This window comes from Haliotis rubra, unplaced genomic scaffold (genome assembly GCF_003918875.1).
Source record: "Haliotis rubra isolate DU_JTF1 unplaced genomic scaffold, ASM391887v1 Scf529, whole genome shotgun sequence".
Lineage (NCBI taxonomy): Eukaryota > Metazoa > Mollusca > Gastropoda > Lepetellida > Haliotidae > Haliotis > Haliotis rubra.
The window spans coordinates 55188-76294 of record NW_025767223.1 but is presented as its reverse complement, the minus strand read 5'-3'; the positions used below and the strand labels follow the sequence as shown (position 1 = coordinate 76294).

General features: G+C 39.9%; 2 protein-coding genes across 2 annotated transcripts in view; both read left to right on the top strand.

The window, feature by feature from the left end:
• LOC124252907 (multiple epidermal growth factor-like domains protein 10) overlaps nt 1-4167 on the top strand; it is a 112180-nt gene extending 108013 nt beyond the window's left edge. Inside the window, exons 3-8 of the mRNA XM_046686588.1 lie at nt 341-422; nt 755-1033; nt 2287-2395; nt 2968-3008; nt 3734-3801; nt 4108-4167. Coding sequence (XP_046542544.1) covers nt 386-422; nt 755-1033; nt 2287-2395; nt 2968-3008; nt 3734-3801; nt 4108-4131 — 558 coding nt within the window. The 5' untranslated portion in view covers nt 341-385 and the 3' untranslated portion in view covers nt 4132-4167. The remainder of the gene's footprint in view (nt 1-340; nt 423-754; nt 1034-2286; nt 2396-2967; nt 3009-3733; nt 3802-4107) is intronic.
• LOC124252902 (cell death abnormality protein 1-like) overlaps nt 1-21107 on the top strand; it is a 239219-nt gene that overhangs the window by 193958 nt on the left and 24154 nt on the right. Inside the window, exons 9-10 of the mRNA XM_046686582.1 lie at nt 19705-20319; nt 20774-20882. Coding sequence (XP_046542538.1) covers nt 19705-20319; nt 20774-20882 — 724 coding nt within the window. The remainder of the gene's footprint in view (nt 1-19704; nt 20320-20773; nt 20883-21107) is intronic.

The following is a 21107-nucleotide window of genomic DNA, read 5'->3' as shown; positions in this document are numbered from 1 at the left end:
TCAAGTACCCCAAAAAACCAAACCACCACCACCACGACAGGGTGGGGTGGGGCTGGATTTCACCTCGTGACTCGAGAAACTAGTCTCAATTGTATATATATATTGTAATTGAATATTAACATTTGACAGACATAAAGGTCAGCAGAGACTTATCAACGTTCTTTGAAAGTGGCAAAAGCATGAATAACTTCCAATTTATGGCTCTACCGTGTGCTAATTAACGAACGTTCTTCTTGAATAAGATATTTACAACACCAATATTTGTTGTAATACTCTGTATTAAAACTTTTTTTCATGATCTCTATGTTTTCTCATGCCCTTACATATTTTGTCTTCGCAGCCTAAAGAAGAGAGATGTCGTGAAAAACAGAGAAATGATGATACCATGTATTTAGAATATATGCTTCTTGCCGTTATTCTATGTGAGTAAATGTTTTAATAATTCTCGTTGTAGTTATCGAGATTTCTTATGGATGTGGAAAGGGTTTTGCCGCTTCTATTATACATTAACATAATGCAACAAAACGGTTTAAATATCCATAAGAAATCTAGGACGGAAGTTGCTGTGAAGAGAAATATATCCCATAATCATGGAAGGTTTGATTCCTGTGGATTCCAATTAGCCATTAATGCTGATTGTTACCCTTTGTTCGACTGCAATAGTTTGGGATGTGCTGGTTACACTCAACTTCTTCATTTACAGTATGGCTATAAAACTGTCCCCAACTGAATCAATCTTGACAATATGTTGCAGTTGTGGCCAGTGCTCTTCAGTGTCCATGGGGGAAATTTGGTGACAACTGTGAACGAAACTGCTCCTGCTATTGCGCCCTCGTGAAAAACAATACGGCAAAACACTGCAGGAAATCAAATGGAGAGTGCTCAGAGGGGTGTATTCCTGGATCGTATGGTATAAATTGCACGAAAAACTGCAGTGAAAACTGTCTCAACAAGATATGTAATCAACATAATGGACACTGCACCCAAGGCTGCATCAAAAACTACAAAGGAATTTTGTGTAACATTCCCAAAGGTAGGGCAAATACCATTTTGTCAATAACGGTTAATACAAACGCTCATCGGTACAATTAGCATGTTTACAACTGACGACTGCTCCAAATTACATCCTCTTGTATTCGAATGCTTTGCATACCTTTAGACACAGAAATGTCTTGACTTCATTTTATGAAACCGTCCTATTTCAAGTATGGGAAACATTGTTTTGACACACTGACTAGTAATGTCAAATGTCATATACTTGGGCGAGGCCAAAATCTGAGAAAGTCATAAGAGACCTATTTCTAAAAATTGAGGTCACAACCAAATTGTGTTTGCAATTATTATTAAATGCATTTTCTCAAAGCCATCTTGTGGGCGGAAGGTGTTGAATCAATATGTATGCCAAGTGAGGGCAATTAATAATGTTAGTGTAGGTCACAGATCACTTTCGAAGAGTAGCATATATTCTCTTCTTTTACAACACCAACTCTAGAAGTACTTACTATAATACCCGGGACTAAATATATATATTTCATGAGCCAGGTATTCTCCATCCTCGATAATCTCCAGGGTATACGTTACGATAACTCTCCACTATACCCTGGATGTATCCACGGCTTGGGGTGATGATTTTATTAACTCCCTTGGCTGGCTCCGCATTCTCACAGTAGCCAATCAGCTAAGCCCCCGTTACAACCGAGCTTGCCAGTGTCAACAAAGATAGCGGTAGCAGTCGCGAAGGTTTGTTCGCAGTGCCACTCCAAAAAGGAAGAACATGGTTCTGTCTTGCATTGCTGTTGGCACATCAGATTTTCCCAATAATGGTGACCGAGAAGTGTCAATTTCGTTTGGATTTACCTTGAGGCACGGAGCTTTCTGCGGTGAAGATGCCTTGCTTTACAAATGCATTATTCTGAATTGAGGTTGGTGAAGCTTGGGTGAATGAATGAATGTGAACTTTTATTTATCTTAAAACTACATATACCATGTGTTTACCAACCAGAAGTCATAGTCGACTGGAGGCTCGGCTAACTTCTACATGCATATTTAGTTACTGTCAATAGAAAACATAGAGTTGGAAACATAGAGTTTATCTATGTGCATTATGAAAGTGAATGTCAAAGGAGCCGTGGGGATACCGGTTTTGACTATAGGTATCCAGCAAGCAATGTTTGATTCACAAGAATTGTAATTATATGTTATCGTTAGGAAACAAATGAAATTGCATGGTTTTTTTTACACGAATTGTGTTGAATATGTCTAAATGCGGGCACAATTCACCACCAGATTTCAGTAATCCAGACACCTGTGCCAGGAATTCAGCTCAACCTACCTCGGTCGTGATCCTTGGAAGCTGTCTTGCTTTTTCAGTGCTGTTGAATATCATTCTTTGTGTGTGAGTATATCTGTCTTATTCCAATCACACAGGGTGTCATAGCAATGAGCTTTACCGATGATTACTGAAAATATTCCATACTGTTTGGAATATACACGCAATGTGTCATCGTTATTTGCCAAACAGTTTCCATTGTAGGAAATTGATAAGCATGCTTCACTTACGACACATTCCCTTTTCTGGGAGCCTTTTGAATTCATCTCAGGGCGGGTCCGGGCCCCTCCCGAACCCAGTATTATCGTAGTTTCGGTGACATGTGTGACCTGAATGGTTGTCATTTCATACGTATCCATGAACCATTCCCTAGACTACAACCACTGGATTTCCACACCGAAACTGAAATATTTAAAGGCAATGACCTCATGGACGGAATACTGCTCAGCAGCGGCATCGTTGAACTACATCTTGTGCCGTCATCCATTCACTGCTCTTTTGCCTTTTTGAGACGGGATAACCATCCACTCGTTCACTCATTACGTAACTTTGTTATGTTATATACAGAGATATCATCATAATTTTCATAACTGAAATATCTTAGACGAAGTGAGAAAATTCCATTGTAATATTTTCAGGCGATGTTGTGTGCTGTCCTTCAAAAGAAGACTGAAAACAAGTAAGGGAATACGTCAACACCTTTGTCATAAAGCAAGATGAATACACCTGAAATTATACAAGATTTGCTGTTCGATTTGTTTCTGCAAAACTTACTGAGGACTAACTGATGCATATGACACAAACCTCGAAATATCCAGCTGTCAAAAACAGTCTATCCTACTCGTTAGGTTACACCAATCGGATTGGGTGGTCGGACAAGTATAACGGCGTTGTTGATTACCGTTTAAAATAACAATTGAGATTCTGGTGAGAAGTGCCCATCTTTTGTGCAAGCCACTTTTACATTGCTGAAATATTGCTGAATGCGGCTTGACACAACAAAACAGAAGTCGCAGATTACTTTTTAAAGCAAGTAATAATTTATGTTTTGGTCACATTCTAACACAGCAATATATTACTAGGGAAATATAATATTTCCTGTGGTTTATAACATGTTAGCAAATATATTTTGAGACAATGGCTATATTTTGTATTTGTTTATTAAAACTGACAAAGACTAAAGACAAAAAGTAAGTATGTCGCAAATGCTAACCATTGGAGCAAGGTGGGAACATGCATTCAAGGTTTCAGTTTTGTCGGATCAATGAGCTCTGCAGAGAAACCATTCACTTTACTTGGTAGTAAATTTAATGAATCAGTGGAGATGTGTATCAAGTTCGTGTCCCATATGCGACGATATGATTACCATAAATAAAACATATTTACCATAATATTATGTTGCAGGTAAAGGGAGACGGAACCCAAATAACGAGTCGGAAAATCAGAAACACGATCATTGTATACCTTTACAAGTAAGTATTATTTAATTCATCAGAAATGAATGTAAAAGTGTGCTATAGGTTCTTTAAATTAAGTGGTTTGATCCTCTTGATAGCATTCATATTTCAAGACATCGACAGGTTCAACATATTTACAGCTAGTTTGCCTTTTACACCAAATGGAATCAGATTCGATGAAAGTCCGAAATGCAGAGGATACATCATGACCTACCAATGTTATACTGAAGATCACGACTGAACATCATTTATCATCCTTCACTTCAGCCACAGATATTGCCAAGAGTTGTAAAAGATGTCTAACTAAATCGTGCTCTTTAGATATCATGTCCACGTGGCTTCTGAAACAGTTAGCTGATGAAGTTCCACCAGTGTTTACGAAGATGGTCAATCAAGAGGGAAGTTCCAGGATCTGGCAAGCAAGCAACAATCACTCTGTCGGATGCTGTCAAACCTTCCATTTCTTTCAAAGCTGGTGAAACATGCTGTGTCAGTTCTTCTTCAAAAGCGTATGAACATCAACAGCATAAGTGAGTGAGTGAGTGAGTTAATATTTAACGTCACATCGGCAATATTTCAGCCATATCGTGACGAGAACATTCGATATTGAAATGTAATATATGTATATTATAAAAAACCTGCCAACGAAGGGCAGTAAAACAACTAGAATATCACAGATATATATGTAAAACTAGTAATAGAGTCTAAAACATTTTAACTATAGTGGACAACACAATATAAAAATAGGCTATAGATCGCTAACAACTGAAGGTAGATCACCATACTAGGGACCATGGGGACTTACAGTACATTTGCTTCCTGCATGGGCCCTAGCTGGATTTACATCATCCCCTCAGCTGTTAGCAATTGAGATATATCTAGCCAAACATTAAAATTACACATATTCTACGATTAAAAAACAGAAAGTTGAAATTTACTTTGAATGTTTTGGGACTTACGTACCCTCTCAGGAGGACAATAATTTTACAGTACTTTAATCCCCCTCGAGGATACAGCCACTAACAATCTATGTTACGAATTCAAACTTCCAATCATAAAATATTTAGCTATTTACAAATCTGTTAACAAATTTAATTCTTTCAAAAAAGCAATAATTAAATGAGGACTTATATTAGTAAAAAGATCCTTCATAGTTCGGGATTTGAAATAGATATCCCTGTGATGGAGTACTCAACACAGTCAAGCAAAACATGCTTGACCGTGATTCGTTCATCACAAGGGATACAAAACGGAGGATCCTCACCTTTTAATAGGTACTCATGCGTATATCTAGTGTGGCCAATACGACATCGTCGCATAATGACCTCTTCAAATCTGGACTGACAACCCAAGTAAGTGTAACCGATATAGGGTTTTATTGCATGTAATTTATTGATACCTACTTGGGTGTCCCACTTCTTTTGCATCAGATCACGGATATAAGATCTTATAGCAGCTTTGTAATCAGAGTATGGGATCAGAAGTGGTGTCACAGATTTGTTGAGTGCTGCCTTAGCAGCAATATCAGCCATTGTGTTCCCAGAAATGCCAACGTGGCTGGGTAACCAACAAAAGACGATGTCGCATTGGCCAGTAGCAATCTCATTATACAATTCAATAATTTCTAATAAAAGCGGATGTTTGCAAGAAAGATTTTTAATAGCCTGAAGACACGAAAGAGAATCTGAAAAGATGATATATTGTTTATATTTACGGTGTTTATTAATATAGTTAAGAGCTGTTAGTATTGCGTTTGCTTCTGCTGTGAAAATTGAACTGTCATTGGGTAGTCTGGAAGATATTGTTTTGGACCCAATGACAGTGGCACAAGCAACCGCGCCACCATCCTTGGATCCATCTGTATATAAGGATTTATAGGTATTATATTTATTTCTTAATTGACTAAATTCTTGTTTATACTGTAAATCATTAGTATCGGATTTTTTAAATGTGGTTAATGTTAAGTCAACTTCTGGCCTCACCAATTGCCAAGGAGGAGAAGAAAGAAGACGAGAAGGAGATATATTCTCCAGCTCAATGCCAGCAGCAGAAAGGAATGGTTTAATTCTGTGCCCAAGAGGCGGAACAAGAGAAGGCTTTTTGTTATACAAATCCTCATAAAGAGGATTGAAGACACAGTTAAATGCAGGATTAGAGTCGTTTGAATATAGTTTGGTAATATATTGTAAAGATAATTTAATGCGGCGTTGGGAAAGAGAAGGCTCATCTGCCTCAACATAGAGACTATCAACTGGAGAGGTTCTAAATGATCCAAGACAGAGTCTTAGACCTTGGTGGTGAACAGAATCAAGTAGTGAAAGATTGCTTTTGCAGGCTCCGCCATATACGATCGAACCATAATCAAGTTTAGATCGTACCAATGATCGGTTTAAGTGAAGGAGCGTAGTTTGATCCCCTCTCCACTTTGAATTGGAAACAACCTTTAACAAATCGAGTGCCTTCAGGCATTTAGCTTTAAGGGATTTAATATGTGGCAGGAATGTTAAATGTGAATCGAAAATTAGGCCCAAGAATTTGGCCTCCTTTACAACTTTGATGGGAGTGCCATTTAATGATAGTTCTGGGTCCTTATGAGGCTTATATTTACGGCAGAAATGTATACGTTTAGTTTTGGATTTAGAAAATTTAAAGCCGTTTTCAAGACACCATTTATTTATTTTATTTAAACACAATTGCATTTGCCGTTCAATAGTATGCATATTTTTACCGCGACAAGAAATATTAAAATCATCCACAAAAAGTGATCCATCAATTGAATCGTTTAAAACCTTGGATAAACTGTTAATCTTAATGCTAAATAATGTGACAGACAAAATACTTCCTTACGGAACACCCTGATCCTGATTATAATGGTCAGACAGGGTAGAACCCACTCGGACCTGAAATTGCCTGTCTTTTAAAAATTGGGATATAAAAAGAGGCAAACGGCCTCTCAAACCAAAATCATGTAAATCCTTCAAAATGCCATGCTTCCAGGTGGTATCGTATGCTTTCTCGAGATCAAAGAATATCGATACTGCATGTTGTTTATTTGCTATAGCATTTTTGACAAAGGACTCTAAACGTACCAAATGATCAATGGTACTACGATTTTTCCTGAAACCACATTGGATATTGGTGATAAGGTTATTGGTTTCAAGATACCATGTTAATCGATTGTTTATCATTCTTTCCATGGTTTTACAGACACAACTCGTTAAAGAGATTGGCCTGTAATTAGACGGATCAGTATGATCCCGGCCAGGTTTTGGAATGGGGACTACAATGGCATTACGCCAGGAAGTTGGGAAATTCCCTGTAGTCCATATCATATCAAATATATTTAGCAGTGTTTCCAAACACGATTCGGGCAGATGCTTCAGGAGCTGATAGTGGATATCATCAGCCCCTGTTGCTGTATCATGAGCTTGCTCAAGAGCGGTATGTAGCTCATGGAGTGAAAATAGTTCATTATAATCTTCACCATTGTCTGAGTTAAAATTTATTCTTTTCTTCTCCTGTTGTTTCTGGTGTTTTTGAAACTCAGGGACATAATTTGATGATGAAGAATGTTTGGCAAGCGTTTCGCCAAGTTTATTTGCTATGTCAGTTTTATGAGTTAAGAGATTATCACCATCCTTCAGATGGTGTACAGTAGATTTAGAACCTTTGCCCTTTATTCTTTGTTTATTTTGGAAACATAGTTTCTCCAAGACTGACGCTTATTCTGTTTAAATGTGCGTCGAGCCTTGGCATTTAAAATTTTAATTTTGTCTAAATTATGGACTGGAGGATGTTTGCGGAAAACCTTTTCAGCTTTCTTCCTACTTTTTCTGGCCTGTTTACACTCATTAGTAAACCATGGTTTACGAATGTGTGGAATTGCAGAGGACTTGGGGATAGCGTGGTCAGCAATGTCATTGAGTATATCGGAAAACAGCTGTATAGGATCTTGCTGTTCGCAAAAACATCATGTTTTAAGTGATCATCACACAGTGTCTTATATAACGACCAATCAGCCCTGGCAAAGCTCCTTCTCGACAAAGGTGGATCATCCCCAGGGCTGATTGTTTTGAGAATGGTGGGGAAGTGATCACTCCCACACAAGTCATCATGAACCATCCAGTCAAATTCATTATATAAGGTTGAATCGGTGAGTGACAGATCCAGGGAAGAATATGTTCCCGTAGCTGGATGTAAATAAGTGATAAGAGATTATTATCTGATATAAATTCCTCGAGGATTTTACCTTTAGTGTTGGTATGGACACTTCCCCAAAGCGGATTGTGTCCATTCAGATCGCCCATGATGATACATGGCTTTGGAAGCTGATCATACAGATTCTGAAGATCCGACAGACGGACATCAGAAGATGGAGGGATATATAAGCTGCACAGAGTCAAAGCAATGTGCAGGGTCAGTCGAACAGCTACAGTCTGAAGATTAGTATGAATGGGGACAGGGCTATGTATTATTCCCTGTCGTACTAAGATATAAGCACCTCCAGTTGCTTTATCTCCCGGGCGAGAAAAGGAATGATAATCGCTGTATTGTCTCAAAGTAAAGTTATCTGTAGGTTTTAAATATGTCTCTTGGAGACAGAGTGCTGACGGCTGAATATCTTGTATCAGCAGTTGTATCTCATTGAAGTTATTTCGTAGTCCTCTGCAATTCCATTGCATTAGAGTAGACAATTGAGTCATGGCGGCTCAATTGGTGATCTCTCACGTGAATGCGAGGAGGATAAGACCCTCCGCCTGTCCTGTGAGGACGGAGTAACCTCCATATCTAGAGGTCCAAATGAATTTTCAAGAAGTACCTCTGGAGGTGAAGGGACAACAGGTTTGTCTCTATTAGTCCTTTTTCCTTTTTTCCCTTTGGAATTCTGTGCGGCTGGTTGGGAAACAGATATTTGTGAGTGAGACTCAGATTCGATTTTATCAGTCTGAGAACCAGACGTAGACTGCGTGACAGTGGCAGTAGGTTTATTGGCTGAAGCTGAAGAGATAGGGTTTGATGACTTGACCCAAGTCAAGTCAGTCTGACACGCAGTAGAGGACACTGCCGCAGAGCAAGTGACTGCAGCAGCGTAGGTAATGTTTGAAGGAGTTGAGATTTGATTGAACATTTTTTTGGCATCCAGGTAGGAAACATTTTTCTCACATTTTAATTTCATAATGTGAGATTCTCGCTGCCATACAGGGCATGATTTAGAAGAAGCAGGGTGTGCACCATCACAGTTAGCGCACTTGTAATCCTTGGTGCATTCGGAACCGTCATGGCGATCGCCACAACGATGACATGCTACAGAGTTTCGGCAAGATTGTGAGCCGTGTCCGAAATGTTGACATTTATAACATCGGAGTGGACTGGGTACATAGACATCCACTCCGATATTAAAGTAGCCTGCTTTAATCGATGTTGGAAGAGACGAACGAGAAAAGGTCAAAAGATAAGTATTTGTCTTGGTAAGGATGCCTTCTTTCCAGAAGCTGAATCGTTTTACTGCTGAAACGCCCTGATCTTGCAATTCGGAAGCAATGTCCTCCTCTGACATATCAGCCAGGCATCTCGCCCTGTCGCGGATGATGCCACGACAAGAGTTCAGTGTCCTGTGCACAGACACAGCAACCTCTATATTTGCAAAAGTCTTGATAGACAACAGATTGAGAGATTGCTGCCTCCGTGCACATTCCACAAGATGCGAGCCACCACGGAGACGCGTAACATTTTGAACTTCTCCACAGATGCCAGAGATAACCTTTGAAATGGCGAACGGGTTTACTTTGATTGGGAGAAAGTCTGCAGCTTCAATTACAAGAAATCTTGCCCAGGAGTCAGTATTTGTTGAATTAGTTTCATTAGGACGATCTAGTTCGTCTAATCGTCTCGTCTTTTCGTTCCTAGTTGAACCAGCTTGTTGGGGTAACATGGTGAAAGGAAATATATTCGACACCCCTGCTCCCCACCCACCATGGAGTGTCAACAAGGACAGTGTCAATATGCACCGGATATCCAAGATGCTGACACCAGGGATACAGGGGTGTTATACTCCAGAGAAAACGACACAAATAGCTGTATTTGTCAACCAATTTCATGCCCGACTGGTTCGGCCCAAGACAAGAAATTTGAGACATACATCATTTGGAGGTCATTATCACTAGATTGGCCCATGAGCCACCGCCTTCTGGCATAGGACTCTAGGCAAATAGATATAACAACATAATTTTGAAACACAACATTTAATATCAACATTATAGAAATGTACATGAATATAAATTTGAATGTTTCCATGGACAGGGCATGGCGTGACCAGCCGATTGATAGAACTGGGCCAGTTCTACCACCCGTCTAGGTGAAGTAAGGGGCGAAGTGGTGTGTTGGGCAAAGGGAACACGGTTCTAGGCTCCCAGTGCCCTCAACCACCAGACTCCCGTCCTCCACCGACACAGGGGCGCAACCCACGGCAAACGGGTTGGTGGACCAAATATCCCCCCGGGTCCACAACGGGGGGTTGAAGGGCGCTTAGCATTACCAAGCACCCACCACGAGGAGGTGGCCCTTCATGGGTGCCTCAACAGCATAAATGTAACTTTGCAATTCGCAAGGTCTTAGGACCTGTGCTGTTTAATACATACACGTTACCTGTAAGAGATTTCCCATAAGGCATGGACTATCTATCCTTCCATATATGTGTTGCATAGTTGTACCTTGACTTCAGGCTCACACACATATAGGCTATAATGCTTCACGTGTAGACTAACTTCCTAAAGGTAAAGGACGCATATCCGTTTCAGACAATGTTCCCCTGAATAGTATGACCCACTTTTCAAATCGAGAGAGTGCACTGTCAATCCAAGTGACATTGGGAGTTACCTTCCAATCTACTTCGAGGCCTGAGAGTTCAGTTACTATATACTATGGTCAATTTTAATCAGATAAATTCCAAGCATACACACATTTTCTTGAAGAGCTCAATAGTCCAAAAAGATATCTGCTAGCCGCCATTTGGGGAAAAGGGAGTGTTCATTGTTCCAAAATGTTTTGTATTTTTCTAAAATAATGTATTTTTTGTCTTTTCGTGAACCTGTAAATCACTACTTCTGAAAATGATAGGTGTGTAATGAATGGCAAAACTACAAATTGAAGGGAAAAAGCTGAAAATAGTATGTCAAAGTTTATGTACTGCGCATGGGCACAAGATACAAAATTTGAGGTGCCTCAGTATCTGAAATTATTTCGGACATGTTATTTTATATGATGACCTCTTTGGTGCTTTTATCATCAAATACACAATTCTTAGGAAAACCGGATCTTAGCCGCTCCACTAATATGCAAGACTGCATATTATCAACCGTTGGTGAGATCAGACGCTACACTGGCAGTGAAGCAACAAAGACACTCATACATGCTCTCATGACATCTTGCTCAAATTATTGCAATTGATTGCTGTCTGGATCAAACAAACAGTGCTTGGACAAATTGCAGAGAACGCAAAATTCAGTGGCTGAATTGATATGAGCAAGTATGAACATGTGACGCCAATCTTATGACATTTGCGCTGGCTTCCAGTTCAACTTATCAAGAGGTATCAGCCCGGGAGAATGCTACGGTCCGCTTCCTAATTTTGCCCGAAACTCGAACAGCATCGCATGGTGACAGCAGTTTTGATGAGGCAGGCCCAGTCATCTGGACTGACTTTCAGACATTCAAGTCTATGACCTGATCCTATGACCGGCGCCATTGAGCAACGTTTGTAGCAAACGTATAGATTTGAACTGTATTATTGTTTAATATTCGGATAAAATCTTTCGCGGGACATTCATAGGGTTGAAGTTATGTATCTTGATGTTTAATCCCGTCCTTCACAATCACTCACATACTGTTGTTGTTATTGTTTGGAGATATTATCTGAGTACCATGTAAAGCACTTTATAGTTTGGAATCTGCCGTGGCAACTCTTTCTATGTCACTTACATTTCATTACAGTGTTTTACCATAACATGAAATTGCAAAATGACTATTTTTCAGGATGTCGCCTCGAGGTAACATTTGCTGTATTCTAACAGGTAAGTGTGACAACAAATACGTTAACCTTGCTAAGGCTGCTAAAACCCAAGTGCTACTTTGTGTTGTCGATGTGACCTTGAAAGTGCAATATTGTAATTAATATTGAAAACCACAATCTTAACCTCAGACTGAAATTGCTTAGTTGAAAGCTGCATCGCTACAGAGGCTCGTTTCATTTGGAAGTACTTCTTTTCTCACTCTTAGTTGGCAGGCTCTTTCAACATCGACGTTTACGAAGACATGTTATAAATACACAGTTGTGTTTCCCCCGAGTAAACCATGTATGTGTGGCTCAACAGAAGATGACTGACCAGTCTGCAGGGATAACGCATTGTCTGGTTATTTCTCATCATTATCTTATCGGTTAGCGACTTCAGTTCACTTGTGTATGACACATTGCTTGTCGTTCCTCTCAACATAAGAGGAGTCAACATAGGTTTACATAAGTCTACATAAAATATTTTGGGTAAATGTACTTAGCATATGTAATGGCTCAGCATATCTGTTGTAGTTTGTGAAAGGTCCATTGAACAAGATTATCAAACTTATTTGATTTGTGATTCGTAAAGATCAGGGCTAGAATTGGTCTTCAGTCTTTTAGTTTTTATTGTTTACTTATTTGTATCAACTGGCCACCAAATAAAACTAAGGTACATGTAATTTGTTAACATGCAAGAGTGTTAGCATTCAGAGATAAATGTCTATTCTCACAACCTGTTATAATCATTATGCATAACATGATGTATACATGTGAACCTATACATGTATTATGGAACGGCATTAATATAAGCCATTTAGGCTTGTTGGTCAATCCTTTTTGTTTCCGAATAAAATATAGTGACGACACCAGGTATTCGCGAAAAGCATTATGTTATGCATCAAATCGTTTTGATGTAATAATGAATTGATGTACTGACCGTAGAATATCCATATTCGTCTGATATGATAAGAGTTATTACCATTTAGCACATCCCGCAAAGAGAAACCTTGACTCATATAGAATGCTATTATATTTAGGACACGTGAAGAAATAGTGGAATACACCCTCATAATCATGTGAGCGTGACAAGAAGCATTATCGGAAATGAAACGATTATATTTATCACTGTTTAAGTCACTTCATCCCAGTATAAGACGACTGTATTATTTGACAGAAACGATTACCAAAATCAAGATCGAACATTGTATTGGAATCAACTTGTGGTGTGAATAAATTTCTAAGCTGTCCAAAAGGGGAAGCAATTGTCGCATTTGTGGGTACGTTATTCCACAATTAAATTGTATCGGACAAAAACGAATTGGCATAATTAGTATATTTGCATCTTATAGTCTGATAATTATTTTCATTGTTCCTAAGATTGTAATTACTGTTGTCAGACACATTTCCTTTTTTATTTTTTTTTATTCCACCTTTTATTCTGGGCAGCATATCATTCATCATGCATAGACGCATTACACATCAATGATTAGATTACAATTGACTTGAACAATGTATACTAGGCACATAAAGAAACTGTGCATGCAAAAATTTAAAATCGAAATTTATCAAACCTGTGTAGACACATAAGGAATATAACTCAGAGATTAGTGACATGTATCCAACATGCATGCACGTGCCACGTTCCGTGACGTCAGTGGGTTCGTCCATTCCGGGAAAGAGAAACAGAGCAAATGAATGCCACACAATACTGTCACTTTGGAAAGCTCATCCCCTGCCCTTGCGATCGTTCAAAAAACTAAACGACTATTGAAACGCATAGCATGCCAATGCTCACGTCTGCACAACGTCATGAGGCCATTGGGATGGTCCATGGGGGGAATGTCTCAACGACAAGTGGCTACACATTTCCACTGCCACCGGAACACCATTTCTGCACTGGTGAGACGCTACCAGAACACAAATGACGTCATCGATCGGCCACGTTCTGGACGTCGACGTGTAACAACGCCAAGACAGGACAGATGAAGAAGGGTGACCCATCTTCGCCACTGGTTTCAGACTGCAGTGATGACTGCCCGAACCATCCCAGGACTTCGCTGTATCCACCCCAACACAGTTCGACAACGTTTACGTCATCACGGGATCAGACCACGACGTCCCGCCATACGGCCTATCATGACACAACGTCATCGACAAGCTCGCCGAATGTGGTGCCGAAATCATGTCCGCAGACCCTTGTTTTGGTGGAGAAATGTTGTTTTTACAGATGAGACCAGGTTTAACATTTCCCATAGTGATGGACGTCAACGTGCCTGTAGACGCGTGGGAGAACGTTATGCACAGGCCTGTGTCTTGGAGAGGAATCGCTTTGGTGGTGGTTCCGTGATGATGTGGGGTAGAATAACAGCACGCCAAAGAACTCCTTTGGTGATTGTTCAGGGCAACTTAACTGGTGTGGGCTACAGGGATCAGATTCTTCGACCTGTGGCAATTCCTTTTCTACAACGTCATGGCCCTGGGTTAACATTCCAACAGGACAATTCCCGCCCTCATACGGCAAGGGTTGGTATGGATTTCTTGCAACAACACAATGTTGACTTACTGCCTTGGCCTGCAAATTCACCGGATCTCTCCCCGATAGAGCATGTTTGGGACGAGATGGATTTTATTCCTATGACACTTACTGCGGACTGTTCATGACATGAAGTTAATTGCTGAGTCTATACTGCCGTTCGAACCTTGGAGGAACTTCACACGGTTTCCAAAGAAAAATCATGTAATACTAAGAACAATACACCAAAGAAAACCGGTTTCAAGTAAAACTGACGGTAACTAGAAAATACATTTCCTGGATAGATCTGTGCCTTAAGATGAGATCATTAGGGGAATCTACAGTATAAGACAACCAAAGAAAAGATACTTTTCCAAATTGTCGATTCCCTTAAGGCAAAAAATTATAGTTTTGGACTGAAAGAAAGAAAAATGGGAAAAGAGAAATAAATTCATCAAACAAAACAAACGTTTTAGAAATAATGAAAAACACTTCTACAGGCAACTGAAAACAAACGGTGATGGTGAGCATGATAAGCGACCTCCCATGGATGCCAATGAGAAGTTCTGGAAACAGTTGTGGTCTGTACCCGGCGACTGTAACCTTGAGGCACCATGGGGCAGTGATTATGACCATGCAATGCATGAGAAAGTAGCTAGGTCGTTTGTCTGCTACATCTCACCAGATTGCCTGAAAAGTGTTATAAAAAACGTCCAAATCTAATACAGCTCCAGGGCCTGATGGCATTCGAAACCTGTATTGGAAACTATTTCCCTGTGTCCAAACACCACTACTTCACTGCTTCAATTCTCTCGTTGACAACAGGTGATGTTTCTCCGTGGTTCTGCAGAGGGTCGCACAATACTCCTTCCCAAAAAAAGGAGACTTGACTTATCCCAAAAATTTCCGCCCTATTACATGTTTGAATACACAATACAAATTATTCACAGGGTGTTTGGCAAACCTCGTGTCATCATATTGCTCTGCTAATGATATAATGTACAGAGAGCAGAAGGGAACAAGAAAGGGGTGTTGGGGGTGCAAGGATCAACTTCTTGTACAGAAAATGATTTTGGAGAGGCTAAAACATATCACCGCAACCTCTCCATGTGCTTGATTGACTACAAAAAAGCATATGACGCTGTCCCTTATAAATGGATTCTGAAGTCTCTTCGTTGTATTGACCTCCCTGAGCGACTACTTGATTTACTGAAGTCTTTAATGCGTTGCTGAGATGTACTCGCAAAGGCAGGTGCAGACTTCGGAATCAGAAGGGGAATTTTCCTATGGAACTCCTTTAGTCCTTTGCTTTTTTGTTTGTCTCTGAATCCTTTGAGCTTTCTGCTCAACAGAGAGGGGGGTTACCATCCCGGACCTCCTCAACACAGATCCCCAACACCGTTTGCTCATCTCCTCTACATGGATGACATCAAGCTCCTTGCCAAAGGAGATATCACTTTGAAAGAACAGGTTCTCCTTGTCGAGTCCTTTTCTAATGATATTGGCATGACATCTGGACTCGACAAATATAGTACTCTTCATTTGAAACGTTACAAAGTAGTAAATGGCGGATAGGTCAACTAACAGGGGTGGGGGTGGGGGTAATATTGAGCATCTTGTGGAAGATCAGGCCTACACCTATCTTGGAATGCAAGTTCGAGACAAACTCCAGAGTGCCCAAATTCAAGACAAACTTTGGGCCGAGTACAAATCTCGCTTAAAGAAAATCTGGAGCTCAGAGCTTAATGCTCGAAACAAGGTCAAAGCCACCAATACTTTTGCTGTGCCAGTCCTTTCCTATTCCTTTGGAGTAGTTGATTGGACAAAACAAGACATCCAGAGTCTTGACCGCCTGACCAGAAGGATCATGTCTGATAACAGAGCCCACCACCCTCGTTCCTCTCTTAGCCGTTTATATATGCCAATCAATTCCGGAGGTCGGGGTTTGATTAATGTGGAGGTTCTTCATGATAGAATTTTATTGTGTACTTTTGCACATATTTATTTAACGGATTATCTTCTGGTGATGCATGTCAATACTCATGATGAAAGCAAGGAATTCCACAGCTGTTTTAACCGTGCCAAGGTTGTTGGACAGGATCTGAAATTTGAGGTTGATTTTGCTGATGGCGATGTACTGCTGGACGGTACAGCGATGGGAGTAAACCAGGTGAATTCCTTCACCAAGTCTGCTCTGAGTCGGTCATTTGTGGAGAAGCTTTATGAAAAGCCATTGCATCGTGTGTACATGCAGTGTGTGGAACAGAATAGCAATCCCACCGACTCACTCGCCTGGATGAAGTCGGCTGGTCTTAAATGTGAAACTGAGGGCTTCGTTTTTGCTGCTCAGGACCAGTCACTTCCCACTCGTAATCGCCAAAATGTGATTCTTAAAGAAAATATCAATATGAAATGTCGACTATGTAATGAATTTACAGAGACTGTCCAACACCTTGTCAGTGGATGTCCTTCTTTGGCACAAACAGCATATCTTAAACGACATGATGGCATGGCTCGTTGCTTTTACTACCGTCATCCTTGCACCCCCAACACCCCTTTCTTTTCCCTTCTGCTCTCTGTAAATTATATCATTAGCAGAGCAGTATGATGACACTAGGTTTGTCACATGAATGTCTGTAAATAATTTGTATTGTGTATTCAAACATGTAATAGGGCGAAAGTTTTTGGGATAAGTCAAGTCTCCTTTTTTTGGGAAGGAGTATTGTGCGACCTTTGCAGAACCACGGAAAAACATCACCTGTGTCAACGAGAGAATTGAAGCAGTGAAGTAATGGTGTTTGGACACAGGGAAATAGTTTCCAAAACAGGTTTCGAATGCCATCAGGCCCTGGAGCTGTATTAGATTTGGACGTTTTTTATAACACTTTTCAGGTGAGATGTAGCAGACAAACGACCTAGTTACTTTCTCATGCATTGCATGGTCATAATCACTGACCCATGGTGCCTCAAGGTTACAGTCGCCGGGTACAGACCACAACTGTTTCCAGAACTTCTCATTGGCATCCATGGGAGGCCGCTTATCAAGCTCACCATCACCGTTTGTTTTCAGTTGCCTGTAGAAGTGTTTTTCATTATTTCTAAAACGTTTGTTTTGTTTGATGAATTTATTTCTCTTTTCCCATTTTTTCTTTCTTTCAGACCAAAACTATAATTTTGCCTTAAGGGAATCGACAATTTGGAGAAGTATCTTTTCTTTGGTTGTCTTATACTGTAATTTTAATTTCCTCCAAATTGACTTCTGCCGTTTAGACATGGGATTCCCTAATGATCTCATCTTAAGGCACAGATCTATCCAGGAAATGTATTTTCTAGTTTCCGTCAGTTTTACTTGAAACCGGTTTTCTTTGGTGTATTGTTCTTAGTATTAGATGATTTTTCTTTGGAAACCGTGTGAAGTTCCTCCAAGGTTCGAACGGCAGTATAGACTCAGCAATTAACTTCATGTCATGAACAGTCCGCATAAGGTGTCAAAGAAATAATGTCATATAATAAATTTATTTCCTTTTTTTGGAAAAGATCCACTTGTTTGTGTGATTGGCCTCCGTTTTTCTAACGGTATGTCAGATTTTCATCATAAATAGAATGAAGCAAAATATACACAGGATTTTTAGAAAGCTCTGCAACTGAGGAAGAGGAAGAGTGAGGGTCCGAATTTTCGGGGCCAATTGGCTATGTACCAGAAGAGTTTCCACCAGGAAGAGGAGAGAGGTTAACGCGGACGTCCATCAAAGGTTTTGGGTCAGCTGCCACCTGAGCATTCTGTTCATGCAAAGGTTCCTGACGGGCTCCAGTTATGGGTTGAACTGGCTCACAAGGAATGCGATTTTTATGCCGTCGGAATTGCTCTAGGAGATTTTGTTCCGTCAGGAAAGCATACATGGGCATGGCATTGTCCCAATGCAGCTTATATAAGCGACTTGCCATTGAGGCGTGGATTTGCAGGCCATCCTGTCACTTTCGCACACTCAAGTAGTGTGGTGTTAAGATGGTTTGACCAAGATATTCTTGGCCGGGTTCTATGCCTTCCCCTGGGGCAAGTCCCATCTCCAGTGTTTTTGAATCTTCACTTCATTTATACGGGTACGATTCATCGAGAGTGGAGGTTTCATAGACGGTTCAGCATTCCGTGAGAATTGGATAGTTTCAGTTTTGTTTGGATTAAATTTTACCTTCCAGGTTTCCGCCCATTTACATATTCTGTCTAAATCTGAGTTAAGAGTAACTGCACTCGTATAGGGATCGTCGATTATTACATAGCGTGACGTGTTGTTAGCGAAAAGGCGTATATTACTTTCGATTCCATCAACTATGTCGTTCATGTATACTAAAGATAAAAGAGGTCCAAGGACTGACCCTTAGGGGCACTCCGTCGGCTTTAATTCTGATTTATAACCTTGAATAACTACTCTTTGCATTCTATTTTGTAAATAACTTTCGAACCATTTCAATACGTTCCCATCTATCCAACATGATTTTAGTTTATGGATAATACCTTTGTGCCAAACTTTATCAAATGCCTTGCTTATATCGCAGAATACAGCCCTGACTTCTGAAATTATACAAAATTAATGGATAAGTTGGTAAGCTCCTGGTATGAATCCAGATTGTAAAATTGAGAGACAACTGTTATCTCTCACGAAATTAAAGACATATTTAAATATGCATTTTTCAAAGACCTTATAAACAAGATGTTAAGGTGGTCTATAGTTAGAACAGTCCTTAATATTACCTTTCTTGTGGATTGGTATGTCAGATGATTAGTTTTTTTCTTTTTTTTTAAAACATATTTTATTCGAAAATGAAATGGATTGGGCACAAGTTATCCCACTTAGGAACGCACTTTCCCAAGAAGGTTAGTTCATGTGACAAGGAAGATGATGTCAAACGTAAGAAACGGTTTACAATACCATCTGGTCCCGTCGCCTTGGTAAATTGTTTAACGATGATAACACATCTTCATTACCCTGCTTTGTGACATGTAAATCACTCAGATATGTACTATTATTGTTTAAGGTCATGTTTGGAATACCATAATTTAATAGTGATTCATAAACACATGCTCTGTCATCGTATAGCATGGTGACAATCACTTGTCTGGTCCAAACTCGATTTGTTTACTGCTGAACAAATACTAGTATGTGCACATAATAAAGTCACAATTATACAATAGACTCTGTTTTTAGCAGAGATTTCTTATGACTGTGGAAAGGGTTTTGACGCTTCTGTTTGCATGATTATAGTTATAGTATATGGTGAGTATGGGATGATAATTATCTCCGTGAACATCTGAGTTACTTGTGGATATATCTCTTTCTATATTTTTCATCTCTTTCAGTTGCAGTTTACATTGCTTCAATTCTAGCATCTCCGAATTGCAAAAACTGTCTGTTTGGAAAGTGTGATGAAGACGGAATATGTACTGACGGGTGTGAACCAGGCTATGCTGATATAGACTGTCAACATCCATGTCAGGAGACCTGTTTAAAAGGCACGTGTATTGTGGACAACCACACAGGAACGACAATGTGTACAGAGGGATGTGTTGATGGCTTCTGTTACCCTGCATGTAGGATACCTTGTCCTGAAGGTTGTCTACGTTGTAAGCGTATGCTTTGTGAAAACTGTACACTTTGTGAGAGTCACTTGTACGGACAGAGTTGCCAATATTCGTGTGTTGAGAAGTGTAACGGATATGCATGCGGTATTCAAGGAAACTGCTCACAAGACAAATGTATGGATGGTCGGTACGGAAAGTCATGCAGTAAGTCATGTAAACCGAGGTATGAGTCATGTGATCAAGAGAGTGGACAATGCATTAAATGCCGGCGAGGGTTATTCGGCGACGACTGCCAGAATCACTGTTCACACGAATGTCTATCAATGGAAGAAGATGAAATGTTCAGGTGCAGTTCGGGATGCACGCTGTGCGAGTTACCGCCTCATACTGATGGTGAGTATATCTGTTATGTAACTTCATTATTCAGAAATAGTGTTGATGCAGTGTTGAAATGCCGAGATGGCTGGATATGTTTTAGGAGTATGGCTTAATTAGGGACTGGAGGATTTACATTGAATGTTTTTGGACTAACACACCTCATCACAATCTTTCAACTATTAAACTTTCAATAGCTATCTCTTATGTTTAATAGGTGGGAACAGAGATATATGGTCTCTAGTGGGAAAGAGCTACTAGCGTTACCCGACTCAGGTCTAAGAGGTTGCTCCTCACGAGTGCTGTCGCTGTTGTAATTGTTGACATGAATGCATATTAAACAAATATTTACAAATAATAAATTTATTTTTCTTGTCATATCTATCTATCTATCTATCTATCCATACACAGACCCACACATATATAAATAAAAATAATATTCAAATGTTATATTATTTGCATCTGTTTGCAGCCAAACAAGATATGGATTTTTCAGAGATAAAGTCACAGTTTAACATTATGTACGGACTCATCGTTGCAGTGATGGTGCTCGCTTTAGGACACCTGTGTCTTTACATCATGTAAGTTCCAAAATACGGGGCTGGATAGTTCTGCTGTTTACTCCGAATTCAACATATCAAGCCATTCTATTTTCATTCTGTGAAAATACCGTCCGCGTACACAGTCCGGTATGCAGAGTCATAACTGCAGTTTCAACATCTTTGTCATCGGTATCAATATCATTATAACGAAGATGATCTAAATGCGTTGCATAATGTAAGAGTACCGTGTGCATATATGCATAT